General features: G+C 55.6%; 1 protein-coding gene across 1 annotated transcript in view; it reads left to right on the plus strand.

Annotated features, from left to right (window-relative positions):
- Positions 1–24630, plus strand: part of SLC9A1 (solute carrier family 9 member A1) — a 49316-nt gene that overhangs the window by 19344 nt on the left and 5342 nt on the right. Inside the window, exons 2-5 of the mRNA XM_046017261.1 lie at positions 16360–16820; positions 20040–20290; positions 21477–21694; positions 22869–23071. Of these exons, the coding sequence (XP_045873217.1) occupies positions 16360–16820; positions 20040–20290; positions 21477–21694; positions 22869–23071 (1133 nt within the window). The remainder of the gene's footprint in view (positions 1–16359; positions 16821–20039; positions 20291–21476; positions 21695–22868; positions 23072–24630) is intronic.

Consider the following 24630-nt stretch of genomic DNA (forward strand, 5'->3'; position numbering starts at 1 on the left):
CTCTGAGGCTTTTTACAGCCCTGTGTTCGGACCTCCGGAGCCTTCACCCTCCACCCCCAGCTTTTATAAGGATAGAGAGGGCTCCCCCAGGCCTGTGAGCTGATGGCCTAGACTGAGGTCAGGAATCCGGAAGCAAAACCCTGACCAGCCTGGGCTGGGGCCTGTGCCTCATTCACCCTGCGCCTCCCCAGGAAGAATAGGCATGATAAGATTTGCACAGAACCGGCCCTGGCGGGCTCCCCTCTCCCCTGTATTTGGCCAGCGCGCTCAGTACCAGGCGCACAGAGGCAGAAGCGACTCCTTGTGCCTGGGCTCCCCCCTCCTTGGGAGCTGTCGCTCATTACAAAAGCACCCGTGGTGGCGATATCAGGTTGCTGGGCAGGGCCGCCGGGAGTGCCCTGTTGGTCCAGGGTGGGGTGGGAGACCTCAGGTCCCCTTTCAGGGCGAGGCTGTGCAGTGACGGGTGTTCTAGTGGCAGAGAATGGTGACGTCACAGGAGTCCCACACGAAGACTCGGAGGCCCTGTCCCCTCATGCTGGAGCTCTCACCCTGTGTGACCCTGCTTTGGGCTCTCTGCCTTCAGCATCTTGGGTGGGTGACCCTGTGCGGGGAGTGGAGTTGTCCTCATTTTATAAATGAGGACCCCAAGGTCTGGAGAGGTTAACTAACTCACCCAGGGTCACACACACAAGAAAGTGGTGGAACTGAGTGACCTTGAATCCTAGGGACCCAGAGTGAAAGAGCGGTGAGGTTCCCTGGCCCTGTCACCGCATGGCTGAGCACACCCCAGACCCCGAGTGCGGACCCGTGGGGATTGGCACCCAGGGCTGGTGTGTTTTCCATTCTGTGGGTAACAACCATAGTTAGGACCGGAGTGCCCCCGACCCCCAGTCTGTTCCTTTGAACATTCTGAGACAGTCCAGTTAGGGCCTTAGCTGGGAGAGTTGACAACATAGTCATCCAGCTTCTGTTTGCTGTGGCTCCGATGAGGAACTTGGTTGAGAAGTGCCCTGAGGACAAGCCCCTGGCAGCTCTGGAGTCTGCTTCCTGGGCTTGAACCCCGCTTCGCCCTGCCCCCTGCCAGCGACACGGCCTTGGGCAGGTGGCCTAGCCCCTCTGAGTTGGTGATGTGAGTGCGCTAGTGCCCCCCCACCGGATGGCTTCAGGGTTAAGGAGTCCTCAGGGAGTGCCATGATCACCCACGGCCCCATCTCAGGGAGATGCTGCGCTCATCTCATGACTGAGCTGATCGGAACCAGGGCTCCAGCCTGAGTTCCGGGCCTTCTTGTTGTTGCTTCCTGGTTCCTACCACCACCACAGGCATCCCCACCCCTGCGCCCTGTGCACAGTCGTCCAGTGGGGCCTGCTCAGGTGGAAGCAGGGCTGCTGGTGGCTTTCTTCGCTTCTTCCCAGGCACGGGACTGTGACTTCTTTGGGGCACACTAGCAACTGACAGGTTCTCTGCCTGCCTGGGGCCTCGCCCCATGTGCTCGACTCATCACAGATGGGCTCCCAGCCTCCAGCCAGGCCCTCACTGCACAGCTCTGTGTGGGCTGGACTCTAGAACTTTGGCCTACGGAAGAGAGTGACGGCAGGAGGCAGTGACAGGTCATTTCCTATTGAGCAGCCTGGCGTGAGGGCAGAGCTCAGCCTCTGGGGCCAGGCCGTCCTGGGATCAAGTATCAGCTTCGTTGCATCCTGTCTGGGTGCCACGTGGGCAAGTTCTTTAAGCCGTAAGCCTCAGTTTCTCCTCTGGAAAACGGAAATAGCGCCTAGCTTATGGCGTTGCTGAGGCCAAACGAGTTAACAGAGGGCTTGGTGACAATTCTCCCTTCTCCTATTGGCACACAGCTCGCGGCCACACTATGTCCCCCAAGGCAGTGCCTGCAGGTGGTACACAGGGGCCTCGCGGGCCTCCCCCAGGGGTACCGGACAGCTCCTGGTCTCCCCTGGCAGATCACGCACGGAACCAGGCCCTGTTGGTCCTGCTGGGGATCTTAGAGGGACCCAGGAGTTTAGAGTGGGTGGGTGTCTCACTCGCAAGGTCATACAGCAAGCCAGCGACAGCCTGGAGTGAACCGGGCCTCCTGTTCCCAGCCCAGCAGGATAGAAAGCCAGGGCTCAGGGCTGGAGGAAGCATGCTGGGCTGTGGCTCTGGAGTCAGAAACACCCAACTGCATGGCCTTGGTTAAGTCTCTTCACTGCTTCCTGCCTCAGTTTCCCCAGCTGCAGAATGATACTGAAGTCAGAGACCCTTTAGGGTTCTCATGCACTGAAGGTGTACGGCACATCCAGCAACGTGCTCAGTAAAAGGTAGTTGTAAGAAGAAAAGGTGCAAGTAATGAGGGGTACAGTGTCCACATGAGGACTGGCTTTGGAGTATGAGGCCTCACCTTGCTGTGTGACCTTGGCTGAGGCCCTGCCCTCTCTGGGCTTTATTCTTGCATCTGTGGAATGGAGGGGTTCGTCTGGAATGGCCTCAGGAGGCCCTGTCTCCTCGGACCTCCTATGGCTTCTTACTGAGGTTCTTTCTGAACCCTAGGAGAGGCCTGACCTCCCTTTGCTGTTCCCGTAGCCCTGGGCCCTCCTGGCACCAGGACCAAGGCCTGCAGCCAGCCGTGTCCTCCTCTCTTCTCTGCAGTGTCCTCTGAAGGGCACCCTCCTCTGAGCATGCTCAGCTCCCCCATCCACTCAGTCCCTCTCCTGGCTCGTAGAGGCCTGAGGTGACAGACTGTCCCAGTGGGCAGGGATAGCCCCTCCAAGCGTGCCCTCTGTGTCTCCCTCCTCGTGATGCTCAGCCAGCTGGGCTGTTGTCAAAGTGTGTAGGAGACTTTCAGGGCATTCCCAGGAGATGGCTGCCTTGGACACCTGCTTGGGGGAAGCTCTGGCCTCCCACCCTGCCATCCTGCCCTGGAATCTGGCACCGAAGTTTCAGGGACCCTGCATCTGCCCAGCCTGTCTCCATCCACAGCTCCTGTGACCTGTCCTCGGGTACTCTAGAAGGCAGTTTCACAGATTTCAAAGGGGACAAGAAACAGATTCCATGGGGTTCCAGAAGGCTTCTGCCTCCTCTTAGCCTCCCTCCACCCTCCCTTTCTGTCTCCCCTCTGCCTCCACCCAGTCTCCCCCGGCCTCTGCTCAGCCTCACCTCAGTTTCCCCCTCCACCTATCCTCCTGCTCCCCCTCCACCTCTCCTGCCTCCCCTCTCCTCCGTGACCCTTCCCCTCAGCCTCCTTGAGCACCTTTGTCGGCTTCTGCCAGCCAGGCTCGGCCTGGAACGAATGATAACAGGGACAGGATAGCAAGCCCTGTTTCGGAGGGGCTGCCTTGGAGGGTGGCTCTGTCTCCTGACTATGGCTGCTTCCTGGGCATCTGTGCCTTGGTGCCAGCAGGCCCTCTGTGGGCCTGGGGACGTGGGGTACAGAGGTGAGACCGTGCCCTTTGCTGAGCATTTGCTCTGGCGGTGCTTTGCTCCAGATACATAATCTCATCAGATCTTGGGAACAGCCCTTGAGATAGAAATGATTATGAGCCCGCTTTTCAGATGAAGAAACTGAGAGTCACCTGAGACTCAGAGCTCCTGCCAAGGAGGGACTCAGCTCCGAGGTCGCAGAGCCAGGAGACCACCACCGGTTCTCAGGACCGTGCTTTCTATTTTATTTTATTTTATTTATTTGACAGAGAGAAATCACAACTAGGCAGAGAGGCAGGCAGAGAGAGAGGAGGAAGCAGGCTCCCCGCGGAGCAGAGAGCCTGATGTGGGGCTCGATCCCAGGACCCTGGGATCATGACCTGAGCCGAAGGCAGAGGCTTTAACCCACGGAGCCACCCAGGTGCCCCCCGTGCTTTCTCTTAACCACAGGGCTCCCTGGTGGCTGAGTTTGGGTTGAAACCTTAGACAGATCCCCAAGGCGACTGGACCCCTGCTTGCTTTTCCGGAGGTCACCTTTCTCAGCTGTGTCACTGCGCATCTTCCAGCCTGCATGTAGGATGGCCTCCCCTGGCTCAGGCCCCATTGCTCTGCCTCAGACCTCCAGAGCTCTGGCTGGGTCCTCCTCTGGCTCCGACCTGGCTTCAGCAGAGGGTCCAGCCCCTCTGATGGTGTGATCTTCCCACTGTGCTCCTGCGGAACTCCTGTCAGGGGCAGCCATGCTGGGCTGCAGAGTAGGCCAACCCTGGAGAGCAGACACGCTCTGCTCCCTGGGAACAGGGGAGCCCCTCGCCGTCCTACCCCTCCATCTAAGACCAGCCTTTCTGTTTGCCACGGTCGCCTGGCACCATGAGCTTTGCTTATCGCCATGCTGGAGGGGAAGGAAGTGGGGCTCAGGGCAGTCCTGTGATTTGCCAGAGATCCCAGCAAAGTTCAGGTTCAGAGCTGGGACAGCAGCCAGCTCCTGCGTTGGCAGACCAGGGCTCTTGACACTAGCCCATGCTTTGGGCTATCTTACTCCTCATGAAGACTGTCCTGGGCCCTGATACTGTGCTTGTTGGCGTGGACGGGGTTGGTGAGTGTGGAGTACTTTGTACAGTAGCAGAGCTCATTGGTCGGATGTCAGAGCTGGAAAGGCTCTCAACATGCCGCTGAGAATGGGGAAGGCCACGGAAAGGCATGGGCTGGTTCGAAGCACCTAGTAAGGTGGCGGCAGGGTCTCGATCAGAACCCAGGTCTACAGATCCCCAGCCTGGGCTTGGCTCGGCCTCTTCCTCTCCCCAGATGTAGCTTCCTGGTCTCCCGAGGCATGTGGCAGTGGACCAGAGGCGGGCTTGCCCATCCTGCTGGAAGCTGCTGGAGGCAGCGCGGCCTGTCCCCGGAGCCTAGACTTAACAACGCTGCGGCTGGACCACTCTGCCCACTCCAGGGTGCTAAGATGGCCAGGCCCGTCTCCCATTATTTCTTTCCCGGGGTGCTTGCAGATAGGACTTCCACATTATCCCAGATCACAGCCTTTTGGTGACTGCCTGAGCACTGGATTGGGAGTCTGCAAGTCCCAGGTTTGTGACCTGGCTCTGCTGCTACTTGTGTGAACTTGGGAGAGTGTCTGGACCTTTCTGAACTTCTGTTTCTTCATCTGTTGTCTACTGCCCAGAGAAATGGCTGCTTTGGGCCCACCTAGGTCATCACTTCCTTTCCAGCCTTCACCGTCAGCTGTGCCCAGGAGAAAGCCGCTACCTACGCCATGCTTATTCCCCACACCTCCTGCCTTTCCACATGCTGCTGCTTTGCCCAGAAGCCCTCCCAGTGCCCTCCTAACCCCAGCTCCGCCTGCAGGCTCATGGCAGTTCATCTAGTGCACCGAGCCTACTGCCACATTCTGGAGACAAGGTTCTGTCAGACTGGAGTTCTGCCCTTGGACAGTCATGCAGGCTCAACAAAGAAGTCTTGGTCTTTGCCACATCCCAGGCTCTGTGCCAAGTGCCAGAGCGTCAAAGAGGACTAGGACAGGGTCCCTGCCCTTGAGAGCCGTCTGGAGGGGGAGACAGCCCGCCAGCCACACGGTGTGAGCCGACTCTCAGTGGAGGGCTGCAGGATGCCACATGCAAGGGTGATGAGTTTCTGCTCTGGGGGTCATTGAGGGAAAGCTGCTGGAGTGACTGGAGTTCTTTGCTTCTCCAGTAACCCACCAAACAAAGCCTCTGGTTTGCTCAGTGCTCTCCTCCTGTCTGTGGTCCCACGTGGTCCTCACGGCAGCTTTGCTAGGTCATCTAGGCAGAAGACGATCAGATGAGCAAGTAGTGGTAGTGAGCCTGCTGTGTGGGCACAGCTCTGGGTGCTGGGGGTACAGTGGCGGTCGCGACAGCCCACCCTCAGGTGGAGGATGGGGGGCCCGTCCATGAGCACATACCTCAGGTAGTGGTGAGTGCTGCAGAGAAATATAAAGCAGGGTGAGTGGAGAGAGGCCAGGGGAAGACCTCCCTGAGGAGGTGGCATTTGAGCAGGGACCTGAAAGATGGAGGAAATCTGTCATTCAGCTCTGTGGTACAGAGTGTTTCACGTAGAGGGAAGAGTAAATGCAAAGGCCCTGGGGTGGAATTGTTCTGTTCAAGGAAATCAAGGAGGCCGTAGAGTCAGAGGGAAGTTTGCCATTCAGTTTGGGGGCGGGGGAGGTATAAGAGAAAGGATGATTACAGGGCTTGGGATCTGAGCAACTGAATGATACTGGGGCAGCGGGGACCACCGTAGGAGGAGTGGTCCGGTGGTGGGGAAATGAGAGTTTTCAGCTCCTGTGCCCTTGCCACTTCGAGTCCACCCCATGCGCACTCAGACACACCAGCCTATAGGTCACCCATGCCCGCTCCTCTGGGCAGCCTCCTCGTCTTCTCAGGCCTTACTCCAATCATCGACCTCTTTCTGGCCCTTCTGAGAGGTCACCAAAAAGCCCAAGTTGAGATGTAGCTGACACCTCTTCTCTGTCGCTGCCCCCAGATGCTGTGAAGCGCTGGTGGAGCTGGGAGGGGCAGAAGGGGCTCCCCCGATGCTTCCCCTGGGTGCTATCCTCTCCCACCCAGCCAGCGCCTCTGAAGTCTTACCTTGTTCTCCCTTCGAAGCATGCCCCCTCCCTCTCCTAGAGCAGCTGAAAATGGGACGCCGGGCCTCGCTTTCCACAAGGCTGTTGTCCTGGATATGGTAGAATTTCTCTTTGTGTTGCTTTGATGGTATTGTGAGCAAGTTCAAGTTATATATAATGGATCTAATTCATTGTTAAGCTTCAAAGCTAAGTGACTTTCCCCTGGAAGGGACACTAAGGACTACAGGTATTTGGTATACCGGATTTCAGTTTTCTCCCAAATTTGCATTTTGCAAACTCTACCCTACCCCCACTAAAGAAAAAGAAAAGAGAAATCCAGCTTTCTCAAGGTCTAAAGTTTCTGGAAATGGAACATCTTTTACGGAGCATCTTGTTTCTTCCCTTACCCCTGGTGTGGGCAGCCATGCTAGGAGCTCCTGCTGTGGCCTGCAGGTCAAGACCAATCTGGCAGGAGGAGGGCTCCGGACAGGGATGGAAGGGTGAGGGGAAAGCCTTGCACCTGGGGAGCGACCCACCCGGCACCTGGAGAGAAAGGTGGGGTGGCTTGAATCCAGACTAAGTCCAGGTTCTTTTTCACCTCAAGCCAGCTGCAGGGGCAGGGCCTGCCTGGGGCTCTTCGTGGAGGATCTCAGTATGGGAAACCAGTCTTCATCCTGATGCCATCCTGGAGGGACTGTTCAGTATACTACAGCCCGGGCAAGGCAGGGATAGGGTGAGGGCACTCCACGAGGGGCGCTGGGGAGACCGCGAGAGGGGAGGTAATCTTGGGTCTGAAACACTGCCCTGGACCTTGGGGGCATGTAGGTGGTCATCCCTCCTATGCTCTCTTTCCTTATCTTAAAATGGGGGTTAATAATGATACCTACTGCATTTGAGTTGTTGAGAAAATTAAATGAGACGCTTCAGTAAAGGGTTTGGGGCAGCCTCTGTCCCAGGATGCCGTTCTAGCCCAGGATGTAGAATACGCTCCTTATACCAAATTTTAAAACTATAGATACAGAAAAGTTTGGAATTTTCTATACCAGACTGGTCACAGTGTGGATTTGAAGGCCGGAGGGTGTCTTATGTAGCCAGTAAAGGGAAAGGAGGAGAATCATGAGGAGAGCTCCCTCCTCCTCCTTCCGTACTTAGATCCTGTTGCGAAAAGTTTTAAAGGACCATGCATTCTGTTTACAGTCATCAAAGCACTGTGTTTCCATTTTGAAAATAATCAAAAGAAACCAGTATGTATAGCAAGAACCTGCCAGGGACCCAAACCAGCAGTGATCCGAACCTGAGGTCCTCCCCACCCCCCTGAGCTGCCATCCTTACTGGCTGCCTGGAAACCTCTGACTTGCCAAGCCCTCTTGTGCCTCCTGGAGCTCTGTATCTTGTCAACACACACGGGCTGTTTACTGCCAGTCCCTGGTCCCTGTCCCTACCCCCCTTCCCTCGTGTGACTCATCCTCCACTTCCCAACATGGGGACTCTCAACCTGGAACCTTTCCTGTGGGGGGTGGGGAGAATCTGCTGGAGTGAAGTTCTTCCAGCCAATGTTTGTGGGGTGCTTAGGTGAGATGGGGTCGGGGCTGCTGAGATGCATCCTTGAGACCCAGGGAAAAGACTAGTGGGAGTGGAAGGCAGGGTGGGAGTAGAGCCTGGCTCAAGGCCAGGTCAGGGGCTTTGGGGGTCAGATCTCAAGGTCAGGGGACCCTCCGAGGGCTGCAGCACCAGCTGGGGCCCAGACTCAGTTCCTTGCGCGGCCTGCCAGCTCCAGCTGTGAGCCAGGGTCTCCCTCCCCATATGGTCTCACCCCCATCCCCCTGAGCTGCCATCCTTACTGAAGATGACGGAGGTCCCCTCTGCGCTCAGAAGATGACGGAGATGGGTCCTCAGAAGATGACGGAGATCCCCTCTGCGCTCATTTGTTCACACTCTTCCCCCTCCAGTCTCCTGCTCCTACGGCCCAGCTTCAACCCCACATCCTTAAAGATGAACGTGCTTTTCCACATGCTTTTCCTGAGCATCACCCGTGGGGCCCAAGGCCGTGTGCTGGGATGCCAAGCGGACTAGAAGACCCAACTACAGAGCTCCTGGGTCCATGGTTAGGAGCAGCACCTGACTCAGCTTGGGGAGCTCGGGAAAGACCTCTCAGAGGAGGTGACACCACCACCGTTAGGGCAATTAGGTTTTGAAACGTGGGTGGAAGTTCAAGGTGAAAAATAGTTTTCCTCTGTGTGCACAGAGTTGGGGTTTGAGGACTTCGGGCAAGTAGAGTTCAGGGATTGGGGATGGTAGGTTAAGTGCTGAGGCTTAACCCTGAACTCAGCCAGCTCCCAACCCTGGAAAGCTGATCGCAGCACCCGCTCTGGTGCACCTCTCTTGTGAGGTCTCTGAGAGGGCGCAGCTGTCGCTGTGTCACTCTGCTGATTGCTTTCAAGTCTCCTCAGCTACAAGGTCCCCTCCAGCCCAGGTGGCATCTCTGTTCTTCCCTCTTCTTCATCTCTGATGTTAGGCTGTTGCTTCATAAAGTACGTGTTGCTTCTGTGTCCAACCCTTTGATTCTCACTTGTCTACACACGAGGCATCCGAGGCTGGTCTGTGGGGCGATGAATTGCCCAGAGCATCGTGGTTACTAGAGGGCAGAGCTGGGCCTCGATTCCAGGTGTCGGCCTCCTGGCCCAGTCTTCTTTTCTCCATGCCTCAGGCAGCCTAATACATGCTGTTTGTGTTCTCAGAGAGCTTTTTTAGTTCATTTTCTACCCACACTTGATGTTCCCGGGGGGTGGAGCCCTGTCTCCCTGTGATATGGAGCGAAACAAGCAAGAAATAGAGGTGACGTGTGGAAGGCGAGAGGGGGAGGCACAGAGAGCCCGACTCCCCCAGCCTGGGGGACGATTCCCGCCCAGGTACTTGGAACAGACTTATTTACAGCTTCATCCACGGCGGAGGCATATTGCAAACTGGAATGCTCTCCCCCTTGATCCTGACAGGCTTTGCTTCGCCACAGCATGGCGCAAAAGGTCGGCAATCTGGAGACCTGGGTTCTAATTTTGCCTCTGCCTCTTGCCGGCTAGATAACCTTGGGCAAGTCACTTCACCTCTCTGTGCCTCAGTCCCTTCATCTATCAAATGAGGGTCTGGATACAAGAGAAGAAATGAGAGGAGCTCCATAGACACCCCAGCGCAGGACCTCGTATCAGACCCTCGGGAGTGTCTAATATGTGCTTTCTTCTCCGTGCTGGACAGTGTATGTTCAAGTGCGTCATGAGCAAATACAGTATCACTGAGTGGCCACTATCAGTTTACATGTTTGAAAATTGTCATTCACTGGGTGACTCCCAGAGGCCAGGAGCTCTAAGTTATCTCCATGACATTTACACAGCTCCCCTGGGGGTGGCGGCATCACCCCAGGTACAGAGTAAGGACCAAGATTCAAAGACACATGCGACATGTGTCATGTAACATCTCCCGTGCTCTTCACAACAGTACTCGTATTTGGATATTGGCAAAGGATTGGTGAAGACAGCCCCCCTTCCTCTTTCTCTTTCTTTCTTTTTTTTTATTTGAAAGACAGAAATTACAAGTAGGCGGAGAGGCAGGCAGAGAGAGAGAGGAGGAAGCAGGCTCCCTGCTGAGCAGAGAGCCCAATGCGGGGCTCCATCCCAGGACCGTGGGATCATGACCTGAGCCGAAGGCAGAGGCTTTAACCCACTGAGCCACCCAGGTGCCCCCTCTTTCTTTTTCCTTACTCATTTTTCGTTTTTTTTTTCCTTTTTTATCCATTTTTTGTTTATTTCCTTATTCGTTTTTCACTTACTCATTACCCTTAACATCTTTCTCTATGTGCAGGATTCTTGTCCTGGGCGGTTCAGAGGATACAGACCCTAGAATGGCTCTCTTTCTGCTTCTCTCTCTCTCTCTCTCTCTCTCTCTCTCTCTCTCTGGCAAACTTCTACTGATCCCTCAAAGCCCAGTCCAAATGGTCCCGGCCCTGGGAGCATCACCTGCTCTTGAAATTTAGCCATCCCCACCTCCTTCTTCTTTCCTACACTTGACATCTAAAAGGCAGCTTTATCTCAGTTCACAGAGAATTAATAATGCCTACTCTGTGTTGGAAGCTGGAGACCCAGAAGACTCTGGAAAATCTCCACCCTTAGGGAACTTAATGCCCAGTGATGGACAAGTTTACACCAATGGGTCTTCATAATGTAGAGTGATTCATGTTATACTTCAGTTTTGGAGAAAATTATACTAATAGTGGTCAGCACTTTTTGGTGACATTGGGCGCCAGCGTTGTTTGGCATGCTTTGCCCCGATTACTTCCTCTCGTGCTCCAGACACCCTCTGAAATGGGCTTCTACACAGATGGGGAAACTGAGAGTAGAAGAAAAAACTTAAATGCCCAAGGCTGCCCAGCTCAGAACCCTGACTGGAATCCTGGGAAGCCTGGCTCTCATGTCTTTGTCTCTGCTGGTCTGTTCGTCAACCTGCTGGGACACTAGCTAAGTGTGTTCTGAGTGTGTCCTTTATCCTTGGTTCTCGTAGCTCATGTTGATGGTGGAAAGACTCAGACTAAAGAAGAATCAGAGCTCCTCCTACCCCAGAGGAGCCTCCAGTCCCAGCGGAGACCAGAGCTGAATACAGATCCAGCAGACAGGGGCTGAGCAGTCTGATTGTTTCCACCTACTGCCTTAGAAATCCAGCTGATAAGACTGAGTACTTCTGGCTGAGTTAACTTGGGAGGGCTTCCTGGAGGGGGCAGACCTGAAAGATGGGAAGAATTTCCCAAGGTTTTTACTAGCCACTGGACTGGAAGGGGAGCAGTGGTGAGACTTCCCTGGTGGAAAGCTCATGGAAAAGAATGCCATCTCTGGGGCGCCTGGGTGGCTCAGTGGGTTAAGCCTCTGCCTTCGGCTCAGGTCATGATCTCAGGGTCCTGGGATTGAGTCGGGCTCTCTGCTCAGCAGGGAGCCTGCTTTCTCCTTTCTCTCTCTCTGCCTGCCTCTCTACCTACTTGTGATCTCTGTCAAATAAATAATACATTCTTTAAAAGAAAAAGAAAAGGAATGCCATCTCTGGCCCTCTCAGAGGCCTCTTCCGGCCTGAGCACTGATGCTCCCCATAGAAGCAAAATTAAAAGCAAGAGATGATGCAATGAGTGGCTAAGAACACAAGCTCTGGAGTCAGATTGCCTGGGTTTGAGGCAGATAGCAGCTACCTGACTTTGAGCAAGTTGCTTAACCTTTCTGTCCCTCAGTTTCCTCATCTGTGAAATGAGGGGATGGCCGTCGTGACCTCCCCGAGGTGTGGTGAGGTGCAAATGAGATAAAAAGCGTCCGAGCATGCTGCTGTGAACTGTGGAGTGCCAGGTTCTCCTTGCGAGGTATATTACCTTTCAGGCCTGTAGTTGAGACTGGTTGCTGGGGCAGTTGAAGAGGGAGTTAGAGAAATGGAATCATGTGCAACCAGGAATCCCTGGGGACCCGGCCGAGTTGCAGCCCCAGAGCAGTCCTCAGGCCTGGAACTAGGGCGGCAGAGCCCCTCACACACCCCAGGGTCTCTGGTGACCGGCATGGCTGGGCCAAGGAGGCCCCCTCTTCCCGGCACTCCCCTCTGACTGCCCAGGCCAGGGGAGAGACAGCGGGAAGTGGAATCAGGGGTGTCCCGTCACCCTGGCAACCGAGGGTGGTGTGGAAAAGCTTTGTCTGCCGCTCCGCTGCCTGAGCCTCAGCAGATGGGGACCATCCCAGGAGACGGAAGTAACACATTCTCATGGTGGAGCGCAGAGAAGCTCCAGAAGCGCTGGGAGCCCCTAGCCAGTTTGATGTTTGCTCAAGGGTCTGTTCAGTGTGCCTGCGCGTGTGTGCGCGCGTGTGTGTATGTGTGAGAGAGAAAGAGAGTGTGTATGTGTAAGAAAGGGTGAGAATGAGTGTGTGTAAGAGTGTTATAAGCTAGAGTGTGGATGAGTGTAAGAGGGAGTGTGTAAGTGTGAGGAGTGTGTAAGAGATAATGAGGGCAAGTATGTGTACAAGGGAGTGTGTAAATGGGAGCACACGTGAGAGTGGTGTGTAGGAGAGAATGTGTGTGGTAAGTGTGTAAGGGAGTTGGTGAGCGTGTAAGATAGCGAGACTGTGGGCGAGCGTGTGTGTCCCTCCGTCCCTGCAGTTGCCCACCAGCCCCCATCCTGGACATGCAGAGCTGCCTCTGCCTTGTGGTGGCGGGGACTGTGGGGGATGGGTCGCCGGGTGGCCCCCAGATGAGGAATTCCACACCTTCTCCCGTCCCTGCGCGGGGAGGACTGGACACCCTCCCAGGAGGCCATGTGGTTTGAGAGACCAGCTGAGCCTCGAGCTTCCTGCCTTCTCCCGGCGGAAGGGTCATGTGACACTGGCAGGTCACTGGTTGTCTTTGAGTCTCAGTTTCCCTGTCCGAGGAGCAGAGGGCTTGGGTGATCTCCAGGCTCCGTTCCAGCTCTGGCTTTGACTCTCACTGCCTCTGCCTCACCCCACATTCCATCCTGGTGACATCAATGTGGCCACAAAGCTTGGACCTTGCAAGTTTTGCCTTAGTTCTTGGCATCTTGGGATCTCGCCTTAAGGCTGGACTTTTGTCAGGGGACTCGGGACCCCAACCACGCCCCTTTCACCACACCTGGTGTCAGCAACCTTCCTGGATTTTAAGGAGACTCTTAGGACTAGGGGGTGGGAACAGCTGGTGGCGTCAGAGCCTTGGAAGAGAGACAAGCCAGAACAGGCCCACGGGGGCCCCCCTTCCCTACACCACTGCACCGTCCCCCCTGGAAGCTTGCTTTTCAGTAGTGGGCTGCCTACCTGAGGTAAGGAGCCAAGAGTGGATCCCAGACCTTCCTCTTCAGCCTGGGCCCCTCCCTCCCTTGCCTTTACCCATCAGGGCCTGCCCACCAAGAGGCAGGGCCAACACAGGAAGACCCCGGGGAACTAGCTCTGGGAACATGGCTCCAACCCCAGGTCCTGTGGGAGCCTGCTTCTGTGGAAGGAGGTGCTTTGCACCCAGGTCAGGAGGCCCGGGACCTTGCCATCCTGGGTGGCCTAGGCCTGTCCTGCCTCCTCTGAGCTCCAGGTTTTCCTCTGTCACACAGGAATGCCAGCTGTCTCTTAACCTAGTGAGGGAGGCCTGATGGCCCGAAGGTCCTGAGACTGGGAAAAGCCATTCCTGTGAGTTTGTCATGGATGTTCTGAATCCACGTCACCTCCGTGTCCCCAGTGCACAGCACAGCTTGGCTTATAGAAAATGTCCACGGTGGAGTGTAGGATTGAGTTGCTCCCTCTGCTACGGATATGCTAAGCTAGGGTAGAAAGCCTCCCTTAGACTCCGGGGAAGCCACTGAATCTTGCCAAGCCCCAGCTTTCTCTGCTGCAAAGTGGGGACAATATAAACCCCGCAGGGCAATTGCGAGGGCCAAAGAGATGCCAAGTGTCAGGCTCCCAGCACAGTGCCTGGCTTGTGTGCACCTTCAGGAATAATGAGCGTTCTTCATGTTACCACTCTTGGCTTGCATCACTCGTCCTCTTACCCCATCCCTCTGTGTGGTCCCTGACTCTGGGTCTGCAGCACACGGTGTGGCACTCCGGGGGCTGGGCAAGCTTTGTGGATTGGACTGATGGCCGGGGGAGGGGGGCATTTGTAAAGTTTAGCGTGCTGGTGGAGGTGAGGGCTGTCATCTGCTTGCCCTGGGCTGTCTCTTCAGCCTGCGCCTTCTCTTAGTGCTCAATTCCAGGGGAGGATGTCAAGGTCAGCTGGTTGGGCCTGGAGCTGGACTCCTGGCCTCAAGAAGCTGGTTCCTGATGGCTGCAGGAGCTCTGCTCCCCTCGACCCCTTTGCCATCCTATCTTCCCTCCAGGACGGTGCAGGTCTCTGGGTGTGCTACCATTGTCCTGTCTCCCCTGCTCCTGCCTGGGTTGTCTGACCTCACTGAGTGCCAGGGAGAGAGAGGAATTGGGGCAGCAACTGTGGATTGAAGGTTCGAGAAGGAGAGGCACCAGAGGAGTCCTGCCCTACCATGAGCAGACAGAGGTGGTCAGGGAATGCTTCCTGGAACAGGAGGCAGGTAGAAGCATGTGACATCAGCCACACGCAGTAGGGAGAGAGGTACAGGAATAGTGTTCTGGAGAGACAGACTAGACCAGGCAGATATCTGCAGGCAAAGGAAGGATGTGGCTCGTTTGGGGGAAAATGCCCCTTCCAGTGCACCAGCCTGTTGAACACTGGGGCTTACTGGTAGACATTACAAAGACTGGGAAATTTTTCAACAAGAGTTGAGGTTAGGGCCATTTTGAAGCCAGGAGAATGCATGTGGTGGCTCTGGGGTTCTCTCCTGGCCTGCGATGGAGATATGTTTTTTTCCACCACGTTTTGAGTGTCTCCTGGGAGCTTGGCACTATACCAGCGTTCTGGGCCTAGCTAGTGTTTCGGGTGTGAGTCTTGACTTGTAGCTCTGCTGGAGGGCTTTGGGCATGGGGAACGAAGTTTCTTCTCCTTCCCAAGGATCTCAGGGGTAATGAGAGCCAAAGCCTGGCCAGATGGGTTATCAGGAATTATGTGAGTAATGGCCTAGCCCTGTGCATTTCCAAATCAGTAGATACTTACCGAGTACCAACTATGTCCCTAGCCCTGGGCATCTGATTATAAACAGGAATCTGCCTGCACAGAGTGTATGGGCTAGGAAGGGGAGGAAGAAAGCGAGAGCTTTTTCACTTCAATAAAGTATCGTACTTTTTTTTTTTAAGATTTTATTTATTTATTTGAGGGAGAGAGTGAGAGAAAGCATGAGAGGGGAGAAGGTCAGAGGGAGAAGCAGACTCCCCGTGGAGCTGGGAGCCTGATGCGGGACTCAATCCGGGGACTCCAGGATCATGACCTGAGCTGAAGGCATCGATTCACCAACTGAGCCACCCAGGCACCCAAGTATCATACTTTCTTAACCAAGCTGAGCCTGCGGTTTTTGGTGCCCAGAATGCAGATAGGTGCTGGGGTCTTCCTACCCCAAACAAAACCAAAACCCATTAGGGAGCTTGGGGGCCAAACCTGGCATTGAGAGAATACCTCCCAGAAGGGAGTTTTTGCTACTTCACAGCTCTGGATTTGGGGCCCCAGGGTGGGCCAGTACTGCTGGCTCGGGGAGGGGGTTGGCATGTCTCAGGCTTGGGGGGGGGACGTTCATGCCTTGATGAGGAGGGAGAGCAGGGGTCGACTTACAGAACTTCGGTTTGATGGGAGCTGGGGCGTCAGACCTGGGTCCTGTCCCGGTTCTGCTACTAATTTGCTGTGTGTCCTTGGGCAAGTCCTTTCCCCTTTCTGAGCCTCAGTTTCTCCATCTTTAAAGTGGAGGCAGGGGTTAAGCTAGAAACAGATGGCAGCTAGGTTTTGTCTCACATGCAAAACTGATTGCTCGTTGTTTGGCTTCTGGAACAGCTCTGTGGGCTCAGCAGGAGAGTGCACAAGTCTGAGTGGAGGTGTAGGTGATGCCCTTGGATACCTGGAGCCTCGGTAATCAGTGGCTCCTCTCTGCCTTCTGGAGGCATAGAGAGCTGCTTCTTTCTACTGCTCTACCACCGAGGCAGAGATAATCTGTACAGCCTTTGAAAAAAAAACCCTTCAAAAACATTGTCACTTCGTGCATACAGCAAACCCTGGGAAGCTGGTATTACCATTTGCATGTCACAGGCGAGGAAGCCAAGACTCAGAGAGCTATCAGAGTGGCCCTCTGAGGCCGAGCCCCTGTCACCAGCTGCTCTTCTCTCCAGCCCCGTCCCCAGCCTTGTGTTCTGGCTCGCCGCAAGCCCACAGCCTCCCGTTCTCTCGCCCTCCACAGGTTTCCACGTGATCCCCACTATCTCGAGCATCGTCCCGGAGAGCTGCCTGCTGATCGTAGTGGGGCTGCTGGTGGGGGGCCTGATCAAGGGCGTGGGCGAGACGCCCCCCTTCCTGCAGTCCGACGTCTTCTTCCTCTTCCTGCTGCCCCCCATCATCCTGGACGCCGGCTACTTCCTGCCGCTGCGGCAGTTCACGGAGAACCTGGGCACCATCCTGATCTTCGCCGTGGTGGGCACACTGTGGAACGCCTTCTTCCTGGGCGGCCTCATGTACGCCGTGTGCCTGGTGGGTGGCGAGCAGATCAACAACATCGGGCTCCTGGACAACCTGCTCTTTGGCAGCATCATCTCCGCTGTGGACCCCGTGGCCGTGCTGGCCGTCTTCGAGGAGATCCACATCAATGAGCTGCTGCACATCCTTGTCTTTGGGGAGTCCCTGCTCAACGACGCCGTCACTGTGGTGAGGGGCCCAGACCCGAATCCAGGTCCAGACTGGATCCCACCTCCACCCGCTCATTACAGTAGCGAAACCGCAAATCTCCCTTCCCGCTGGCTGTGTGCCAGGCATCGTGCTCAGCACATGACGTGCGCTACCTCTTTCAGCCCCCGGGGTGCCCTTGGGAGGTGTTTCCCACTCTTGCTCTACAGAGGAGGCAGCAGGGCCTCCTAGGTCAGACAACTTGCTCGCATGTGGTAGGACCAAGGTTAGAAGCCAGGTCTGTCGAATGTCAGGGCCTGAGCTCCTGGCCTTTCCGGGCCAGACCCTCTCTGTCCCTGACTCAGACTGTGATGTGAACTTGGTGAAATTCTGTATCACCTTTAGACTTCAGTTTACCCTTCTTAGGCCATTGAGTCTTGGGGGGCCAGTTCAGTTGTCCTCTTGGCTCAGTCCTGAGTTATAGTTCGGTTTGTGTAGAGTTCAGGGGCAGCCGTGGTGGAAAGGACCCTGCCCTCCAAACCTCTAGGAAGGGCACCTGGCTGGCTCAGTCAGTAGAACATATGACTCTCGACCTCATGAATTATGAGTTCCAGCCCCATGTTCGGCATGGAGCCTACTTAAAAAAAAATAAAAATAAAATTTATTGTAAAAACAACAAACAAACAAACAAAAAACTCCAGAAAGTGGTAAATAAAATGGATTGGCCTGAGGTTGGCCACTTGCTTATTATGTGGTCTCAGGCAAGTGACTATACCGCTCTGGGCCTCAGCTTTGCTAGCTGCAAGTGGCCGAGTGGGCCGTGCTTTCCTCCCAGGGGCTAGGAAGGACAGATGTCCCCAGTGCAGTCCGCACACGGCCACGCTGTATGTGCTAACACAAGCCCTTCCTCCCGCCTGGTTTCCTCAGGAAACGTGTACGTGTATGTGCACACTCACGTCGTGTTGTGAAAACGCCCCCATGCTCCTAGTCAGACCCCTCAGAGAGCAGCTGTTCACATAGGGAAATACAAGGACACGTGTGCCAGGGCACGCTCACACACACACTCCCTCTTCACCCACCCCCAGTCCCTCAGGAAGCCTCACTTCCAAGAGACATAGTGGTGATTGGCTTGCCACAGGTAGCCTCAGCTTCCTCTCCTCTCCTCTTCCTCTTCCTCCCCTGCGGCCTTCCTTGGGTTCTTATGGGGCTGAGAGAGCAACAGCCTGATCTAAGCAAGCAGGCCTCAGTGCTGGTCCTTCTGGCATCAGCTCTTGCCTCAGTTTCTCCATCTGTAACAAGGATTGCAGTACCCAGCCCGACATCCTCCCAGGGTTCCTACCGGAGTCACGCCAGTGGGTACCACAGACAAAGCCCTCCCCAGTTGGGTCTGGGTTTTGGGGTTCAGGTTGGCCCTCTTGGGGAGCTGTGGGTTGTGGTTATGTCAAGGAGGTATCGCAGTCTTGGCCAACTTAGGCCTATGGCCATGCCTCCCCGGGTGGCAGCCGTGCTGGTAGTCCTTGCTTATGCTCACTTCCTGCCTGAGCACTTCCTGTCTATGAGCATGTAGTGCCTCATCTAATCCACGGAGAAACGCCAAGAGGAAACTCCCGTTTTTCCAAGCGAGGAGACTAAGCTACTGGTCTAGGTTAGGGAACTCATCCAGGGTCACATTAGCTGGTAAGTGATTGCAAGTGACCTACACAGTGGGAGTCCACAGCCCGCACACTTACCACTCTGCCGCGCTGCCTCCCTGGTTCCTTTGACGGTACACCCAGGTGGGAAAGGAGGACCTTGCCCCGTCCACCTGCCCCGCTGGTCAACGTTGTAGACCCTGGGGACCCATGAATCTCCTCAGGCCAGGAGTGAGTGTAGGTAGCCTAGGGCTGAGAACCCACTGTTACCCGCTGCTGGATCCCTGCCCTGTCTGCCAGACAGCTATGGCCTAGGCAGCACCGGGGATAGGCCAGTGCTTGGCATCTCCCCTTCTTGCTTGGCCCACGTCAGGCCCTTTCTAGAGCTCTGGGCATGAAGGCGAGTGCCCTGTTTCCCGACATTAAAGCTGAAGGCAGCCCCTGAGCCGCCTGGTCTCAGGTCCCCTCTCCTTACCCACGCTCCCTCCCTCTAGGTCCTGGGGCTTTGGAGAGTTCCTTCTCAGCAGTTCTCAGGTCCTCTTCCCTCTCTCTCAGCACCCCGGCCTGGAAAGCCCTCTGCTGGCTTCCTGGCAAGCTGTGTGGGAGTAGACCCAGTAGCCAGGGAGCCAACACCGAAGCTGCCCCCGTCCAGGAGGGCCCACCCACTGCTCCAGGGGGCAAGTTCTGGGCCTGGCGCTCCTGCCGGGGGCATGGGACCCTTTGTCAAGTCATTCCACCACCCTGAGCTTCTGTTTGGGAAAGCAACGGGCATCTTTGGCTCCCTGCCTACTTCACGAGGCAGCACACGTGATGTGTGCTGAGCAGGACAGCCACTGTCCGCGGGCTTTATCATGTGTGACGTGCCACTGAGACGACTGACCGTCTGGTGACAGCACTACGCTGACGGTTCCCAGCCCAGGAGGTGGGGAAGCCTCAACGCCTCTGGTTCCGCTGCCTCTGAACTTGGCTGCTGGTAGTAACCACCTGGAGAGCTTGTTGAGCAGAGATTTCTGGGCCCCACCTCCCGAGAATGCAAGTGGGAGTATGGCCCGGCTGTGTGTATTTTCAGAAATTTCCAGAAGCTAAGAAGTCCTGTTCTGGTTCGTTGTCTGAACTTTCTCTGCTTTGTGCTGAAGGAGAGACTGAAAGCCAGACAGGGACACGATGTGTCCAGGTCAAACAGTGAGAGGGGGCCGCTGGGTAGCGCTAGTGGTAGCTGACACCGTGATGGGCCTGGTTCTGAGCACTTGGCCTTGATGAACTAGTTTCATCCTCACGGTGGCCCTATAAGGTTGGTACCATTATCCCATTTTATGGCGAGGAAAAGTGAAGCACAGGGAGGTGGAGTAATTTGTCCTGCATAGAGCAGCAGGGCCACAGTTCCGGCCCAGCTCGTTTGGCTTCAGAGTATGTGCTCTTACCCAGCACGGCGCGCTGCAGCCCTGACACAAGGCCCTCCAGGCCCTTGGCCACTGGTTTTGACCACCTCCTTGGCACTACAGTTCTCTCCTATCATGTGGCCTCCTCCTGTGGCCCTGGTGGAGAGCATCGATAGCCCTGATGGAGCTGGGGGTGGGGGGGAGAGCCAGGGCCCTGCCCTCTTGCCAACCAGCCTACACCCCCTCCCCAGGTCCTGTATCATCTCTTTGAGGAGTTTGCCAACTATGACCGAGTGGGCATTGTGGACATCGTTCTCGGCTTCCTGAGCTTCTTCGTAGTGTCCCTGGGCGGGGTGTTTGTGGGCGTGGTCTACGGGGTCATCGCAGCCTTCACCTCCCGATTCACAGCCCACATCCGCGTCATCGAGCCGCTGTTCGTCTTCCTCTACAGCTACATGGCCTACCTGTCAGCTGAGCTCTTCCACCTGTCGGGCATCATGGCGTGAGTCTGGGTGCGGCCTGGGGGGAGGGGTGCCAACCTGGATTCTCCGGGCTTGTGGGGATCACAAGGGAGTTCCCCAGGCCCGGCCTCCAGGCCTGGGATGAAACTCATACACCAGGCAACTGCCTATGGAACCACTGAGTTTAAAGTTCTGGAAAGCTTCAGCACTGCTCCTTTTTGCCTCCAAGGGAGTTCCTTGGTTGTAGCTAGACACAGGCTCTCACATTCACTGTGCCCTTCCGCAGCCCCAGCAAGGAGGCCTGCGACCTCCATTGCCCTGAGGATTCCTGAAGGTCCTGGGGCCTCAGCCAGGTCTTGAAGTCTAGGGACTGTGGAGAGGCAGTGAGATGCAAAGGTTTGCCCAGTAGGGGAACACATTGGAAATACAAAGGGCAGGCCAGATTGGGGGATATGGGGTAACCTTTTAAAAAATTTCTAAATTTTTTATTTTTAATGTTTTTCATTCCAACTTTTCCTTTTCTTTTTATTTACTTCTTTTTATTAACATATAGTGTATTATTGCCCCAGGGGTACAGGTCTGTGAACCATCAGACTTATTTACACATTTCACAGCACTCACCATAGCACATACCCTCTCCAATGTCCGTCACCCAGCCACCCTCCCTACTCCCCCACCCCTCAGCAACACTCAGTTTGTTTCGTGAAATTAAGAGTTTCTTATGGTCTGTCTCCCTCCCGATCCCATCGGATTCGGGGTAACCTTGAGGAGGCCGGGCCAGCAGGAGCAGAGCCAGGTATGGACGCCAGGCAGGGAGGGCTGGGGCAGGTGCCTGGGACAGAGCTCCCTAGAGGGACCTCCACACGGGAGAGACACTGTGCTCGGGGGGAATAAAGCAAGGCCATGGATATGTGTAACCGACTCCTGTTAGATGGCCGGGCAGGGCAGCGGTGGGGGAGGCACAGGCTTTAGAGTTGGGCAGACCTTAGTTGGCATCTTAGCTCACTGGCAGGGTGACAGTGGACAGGCAGCAATCTCTCTGCCTCCCAGATCCCTCATCTGCCCACGTCTGGAGGGTTGAGTGAGAGGATGGAGATAAAAGAGTTATGTAAAGCCTGCAGCGGGTTCTGACCTGTCAGGGGCACCTGTCCGCCTCCCTGGCCATGGAGGGGCTCTGGGAAGGTGCAGATCCACTGAGCCCTGAACTCTGCTCTTCCCTGACCCCAGGCTCATCGCCTCGGGAGTGGTGATGCGCCCCTACGTGGAGGCCAACATCTCCCACAAGTCCCACACGACCATCAAATATTTCCTGAAGATGTGGAGCAGCGTCAGTGAGACCCTCATTTTCATCTTCCTTGGCGTCTCCACCGTGGCCGGGTCCCACCACTGGAACTGGACCTTTGTCATCAGCACCCTGCTCTTCTGCCTCATCGCCCGAGTGCTGGGTGAGGTCCCGGGCTGGAGCAGGGGAGAGGTGTGTGCGTGCGTGCGCGTCTGTGTGCGCGTGCATGTGCCTGTGTGTGCGTGCCATGGAGGCAGGAACTGGGCTGGGGCGGGGACCTGGTATGAAGGGCCCGGCTGGGTCAGCTGCTGGCGGCTCCTCTCACAGCTGCACAGCTGGGGCTTCCCTGCCCCTCTCTGCCATGCTGAGGCTTTGGTGGGCCTCATGATGGCTTATGGGGAGTCTGTGATCTCTGGGAAGACGGTTGTGTGTGAGAACGGAGGAGCCTCAGGGACCCCGGGTCTGTGAATGTTCTCTGCATTGTCTTGGGGTGCAGGTGAGTTGAGCGCTTGCAGACCCGTCTATGCCGCCGGCCCACAGCCACATACAGGGACCAGGCCTCCAGTCCTTGGGTTCTGCTTGTGCTTTCCAGACACACCTCACCTCAGGGGCTGTCTCACTTCCCCTTCCGGATCTCACTCTCCTCCTCTCTCAGTCCCTGCCTCTGACTGGCTATTGCATCTGCTTGGTAGACTGAAAACCCATTCAGTCCTGGGCCTCATCCTCCAGAGATTCTGGCTCCGTGGGTTGAGGTTGAATCCAGATCTCTGCATTTATTTATTTATTTATTTATTATTTATTTTTAAAGATTTTTTATTTGACAGACAGAGATCACAAGTAGGCAGAGAGGCAGGCAGAGAGAGAGGAGGAAGCAGGCTCCCTGCTGAGCAGAAGAGCCCAATGCGGGACTCAATCCCAGGACCCTGGGATCGTGACCTGAGCTAAAGGCAGAGGTTTTAACCCACTGAGCCACCCAGGCGCCCCAAGATCTCTGCATTTTAAAAAAAGCATTCTATTATGGAAAATTTGAAGCCTGTGGAAAAGTAGATCCCATGAACCCATCAAAATGACTAAATGCCAACTTGGGGCCAGTCTTGTTGCAGCTCTTCTCCCTGCCCCCCACTGACTTCCAGCCTCTGGAGGCGGCTGTGACACTCTCTAGAGCGCACCCAGGTTGGGAGAGCCCCTTGAGAATCAGGCTCTTGGCTGAGGGACCCAGGAAGGGAGTGTACTGGGTGGGCGTGCTTGCGGGGGCTGCCTCCAGGCAGAGCAGCCGTGGGTGCAGCAGCCGGGAGGGGCTGGGGACAGGCTGACGCTCTCCTTGCCCTTCCTGCCAGGGGTGCTGGGCCTGACCTGGTTCATCAACAAGTTCCGAATCGTGAAGTTGACCCCCAAGGACCAGTTCATCATTGCGTACGGGGGCCTGCGCGGGGCCATCGCCTTCTCCCTGGGCTACCTCCTGGACAAGAAGCACTTCCCCATGTGTGACCTGTTCCTCACTGCCATCATCACGGTCATCTTCTTCACCGTCTTTGTGCAGGTGCTGGGCAGGGCAGAGCAGCCCCGCCTGGGGACCCTGACTCTGCCAGTGGAAGGAAGAGGCGCCTAACCTGACAGGGGGCCACGGGTTCTAGTCCACCGAGAACTTGCTACGCAGTCTTGGGCAAGGCGCTCCCCCTTCAGGTCCTCACTTTCCTTAATTGTGAAGGGAGAGTTGGGATAATGAGCGACCAGTCAGAACACTGTCTAACTTAGAAATCCAGACAGTGCTGAGAGAAGTAGGCAGAGTCAGCAGGCCCATGGTACCCGGTACAGGGCTTTAGGGAAGTGATTTGCTATTTTAGGATCTCAGTTTCTGTGCCTGTAAAATGGAAATAATAGCACAAGATGTGGGGGTGGAGCTAGATAGGTTGCTAAGCTGGGCAGTAGGTCTGGAGTCAGCCCGGGTTCTGCTGGGAAAGACCTTCCTCCCATTTCTGGGTCTCGGTTCCCCACCTGCGAAGTGAGAGGATTGGCCGAGATGATCCTGGAGTCCTTCCAGCCACTGGCCAGTGATTTCCATGCATTGAAATGATCCTGGCTTAGCGGAGAGTCCCCTACCCCCTTCAGAATCCCCAAGGAAACCCAGCCTGGATGGCATCAGTGCTCCATCTTACCTGACCTGTGACTTTGGGCAAATGAGAAACAAGTCTGTCCAGGCCTCCATTTCTCTATCCCCTCTGTCTTTCCTAGATGCAAATCTTGGCAAGGCTTTATTTATTTTTTTTAAAGATTTTATTTATTTATTTGACAGAGAGAGATCACAAGTAGGCAGAGAGGCAAGCAGAGAGAGATGGGGGGAGGTCAGGCTCCCTGCTGAGCAGAGAGCTCAATGCTGGACTCGATCCCAGGACCCCAAGACCATGACCTGAGCCAAAGGCAGAGGCTTAACCCACTGAGCCACCCAGGTGCCCCTTGGCAAAGCTTTAGATGGGAAACAGTGTTGCCCAGGCATCCCCCTAGGGCTAGACTCCCCTTCTGTCCCTTCTAAGGATAGGGGACTGCCTCTTTTGCCCTCTTGTCCTGTTTCCAGTGTCAAAAATATTTTATCACCTTGACTTGGCAGTTGTATACGCTGATGGCTTACCAAGTCCATTTTCAATGAAGTCTGCATTGAGAGAGGGGCCTCCCTGCCTGGGTGTGAATCCAGCTTTACTACTAGTTCTGTAAGCTCTGAGAAAGTTACTTAATCTCTCACCTGTAAGATAGAGACAGTGGAAGAACCTACCTCTCAGGGTCTTTGTGGGCATGCAGGAGCTAATACTTAGTATGTCAGCCCTGGCTCTGGCGGAGGGCACGCACACGATGAGCGTAGCTGCTCCCACTGCTGTTCTGGACTGGGTGGCTACAGTCCTGTGGAGTGGTTTTCCCTATCAGCCGGGCCTGACTTCTCTGGGGTTGCGAAGCACGTTTGTGGTGGAGCCCACGTTTGAACAGAGGCCCTCTGACCCCTCACCCGGGCTAGATGACCGGTGTGTGAGTCATTCGGCTGGAAGGGGCTGTGTCCTCGGGAGGAAGCAGATCTTAAGGACCTGCCTTTGTGCCAGGGCTGACATGCAG

This window comes from Meles meles, chromosome 1 (genome assembly GCF_922984935.1).
Source record: "Meles meles chromosome 1, mMelMel3.1 paternal haplotype, whole genome shotgun sequence".
NCBI lineage: Eukaryota > Metazoa > Chordata > Mammalia > Carnivora > Mustelidae > Meles > Meles meles.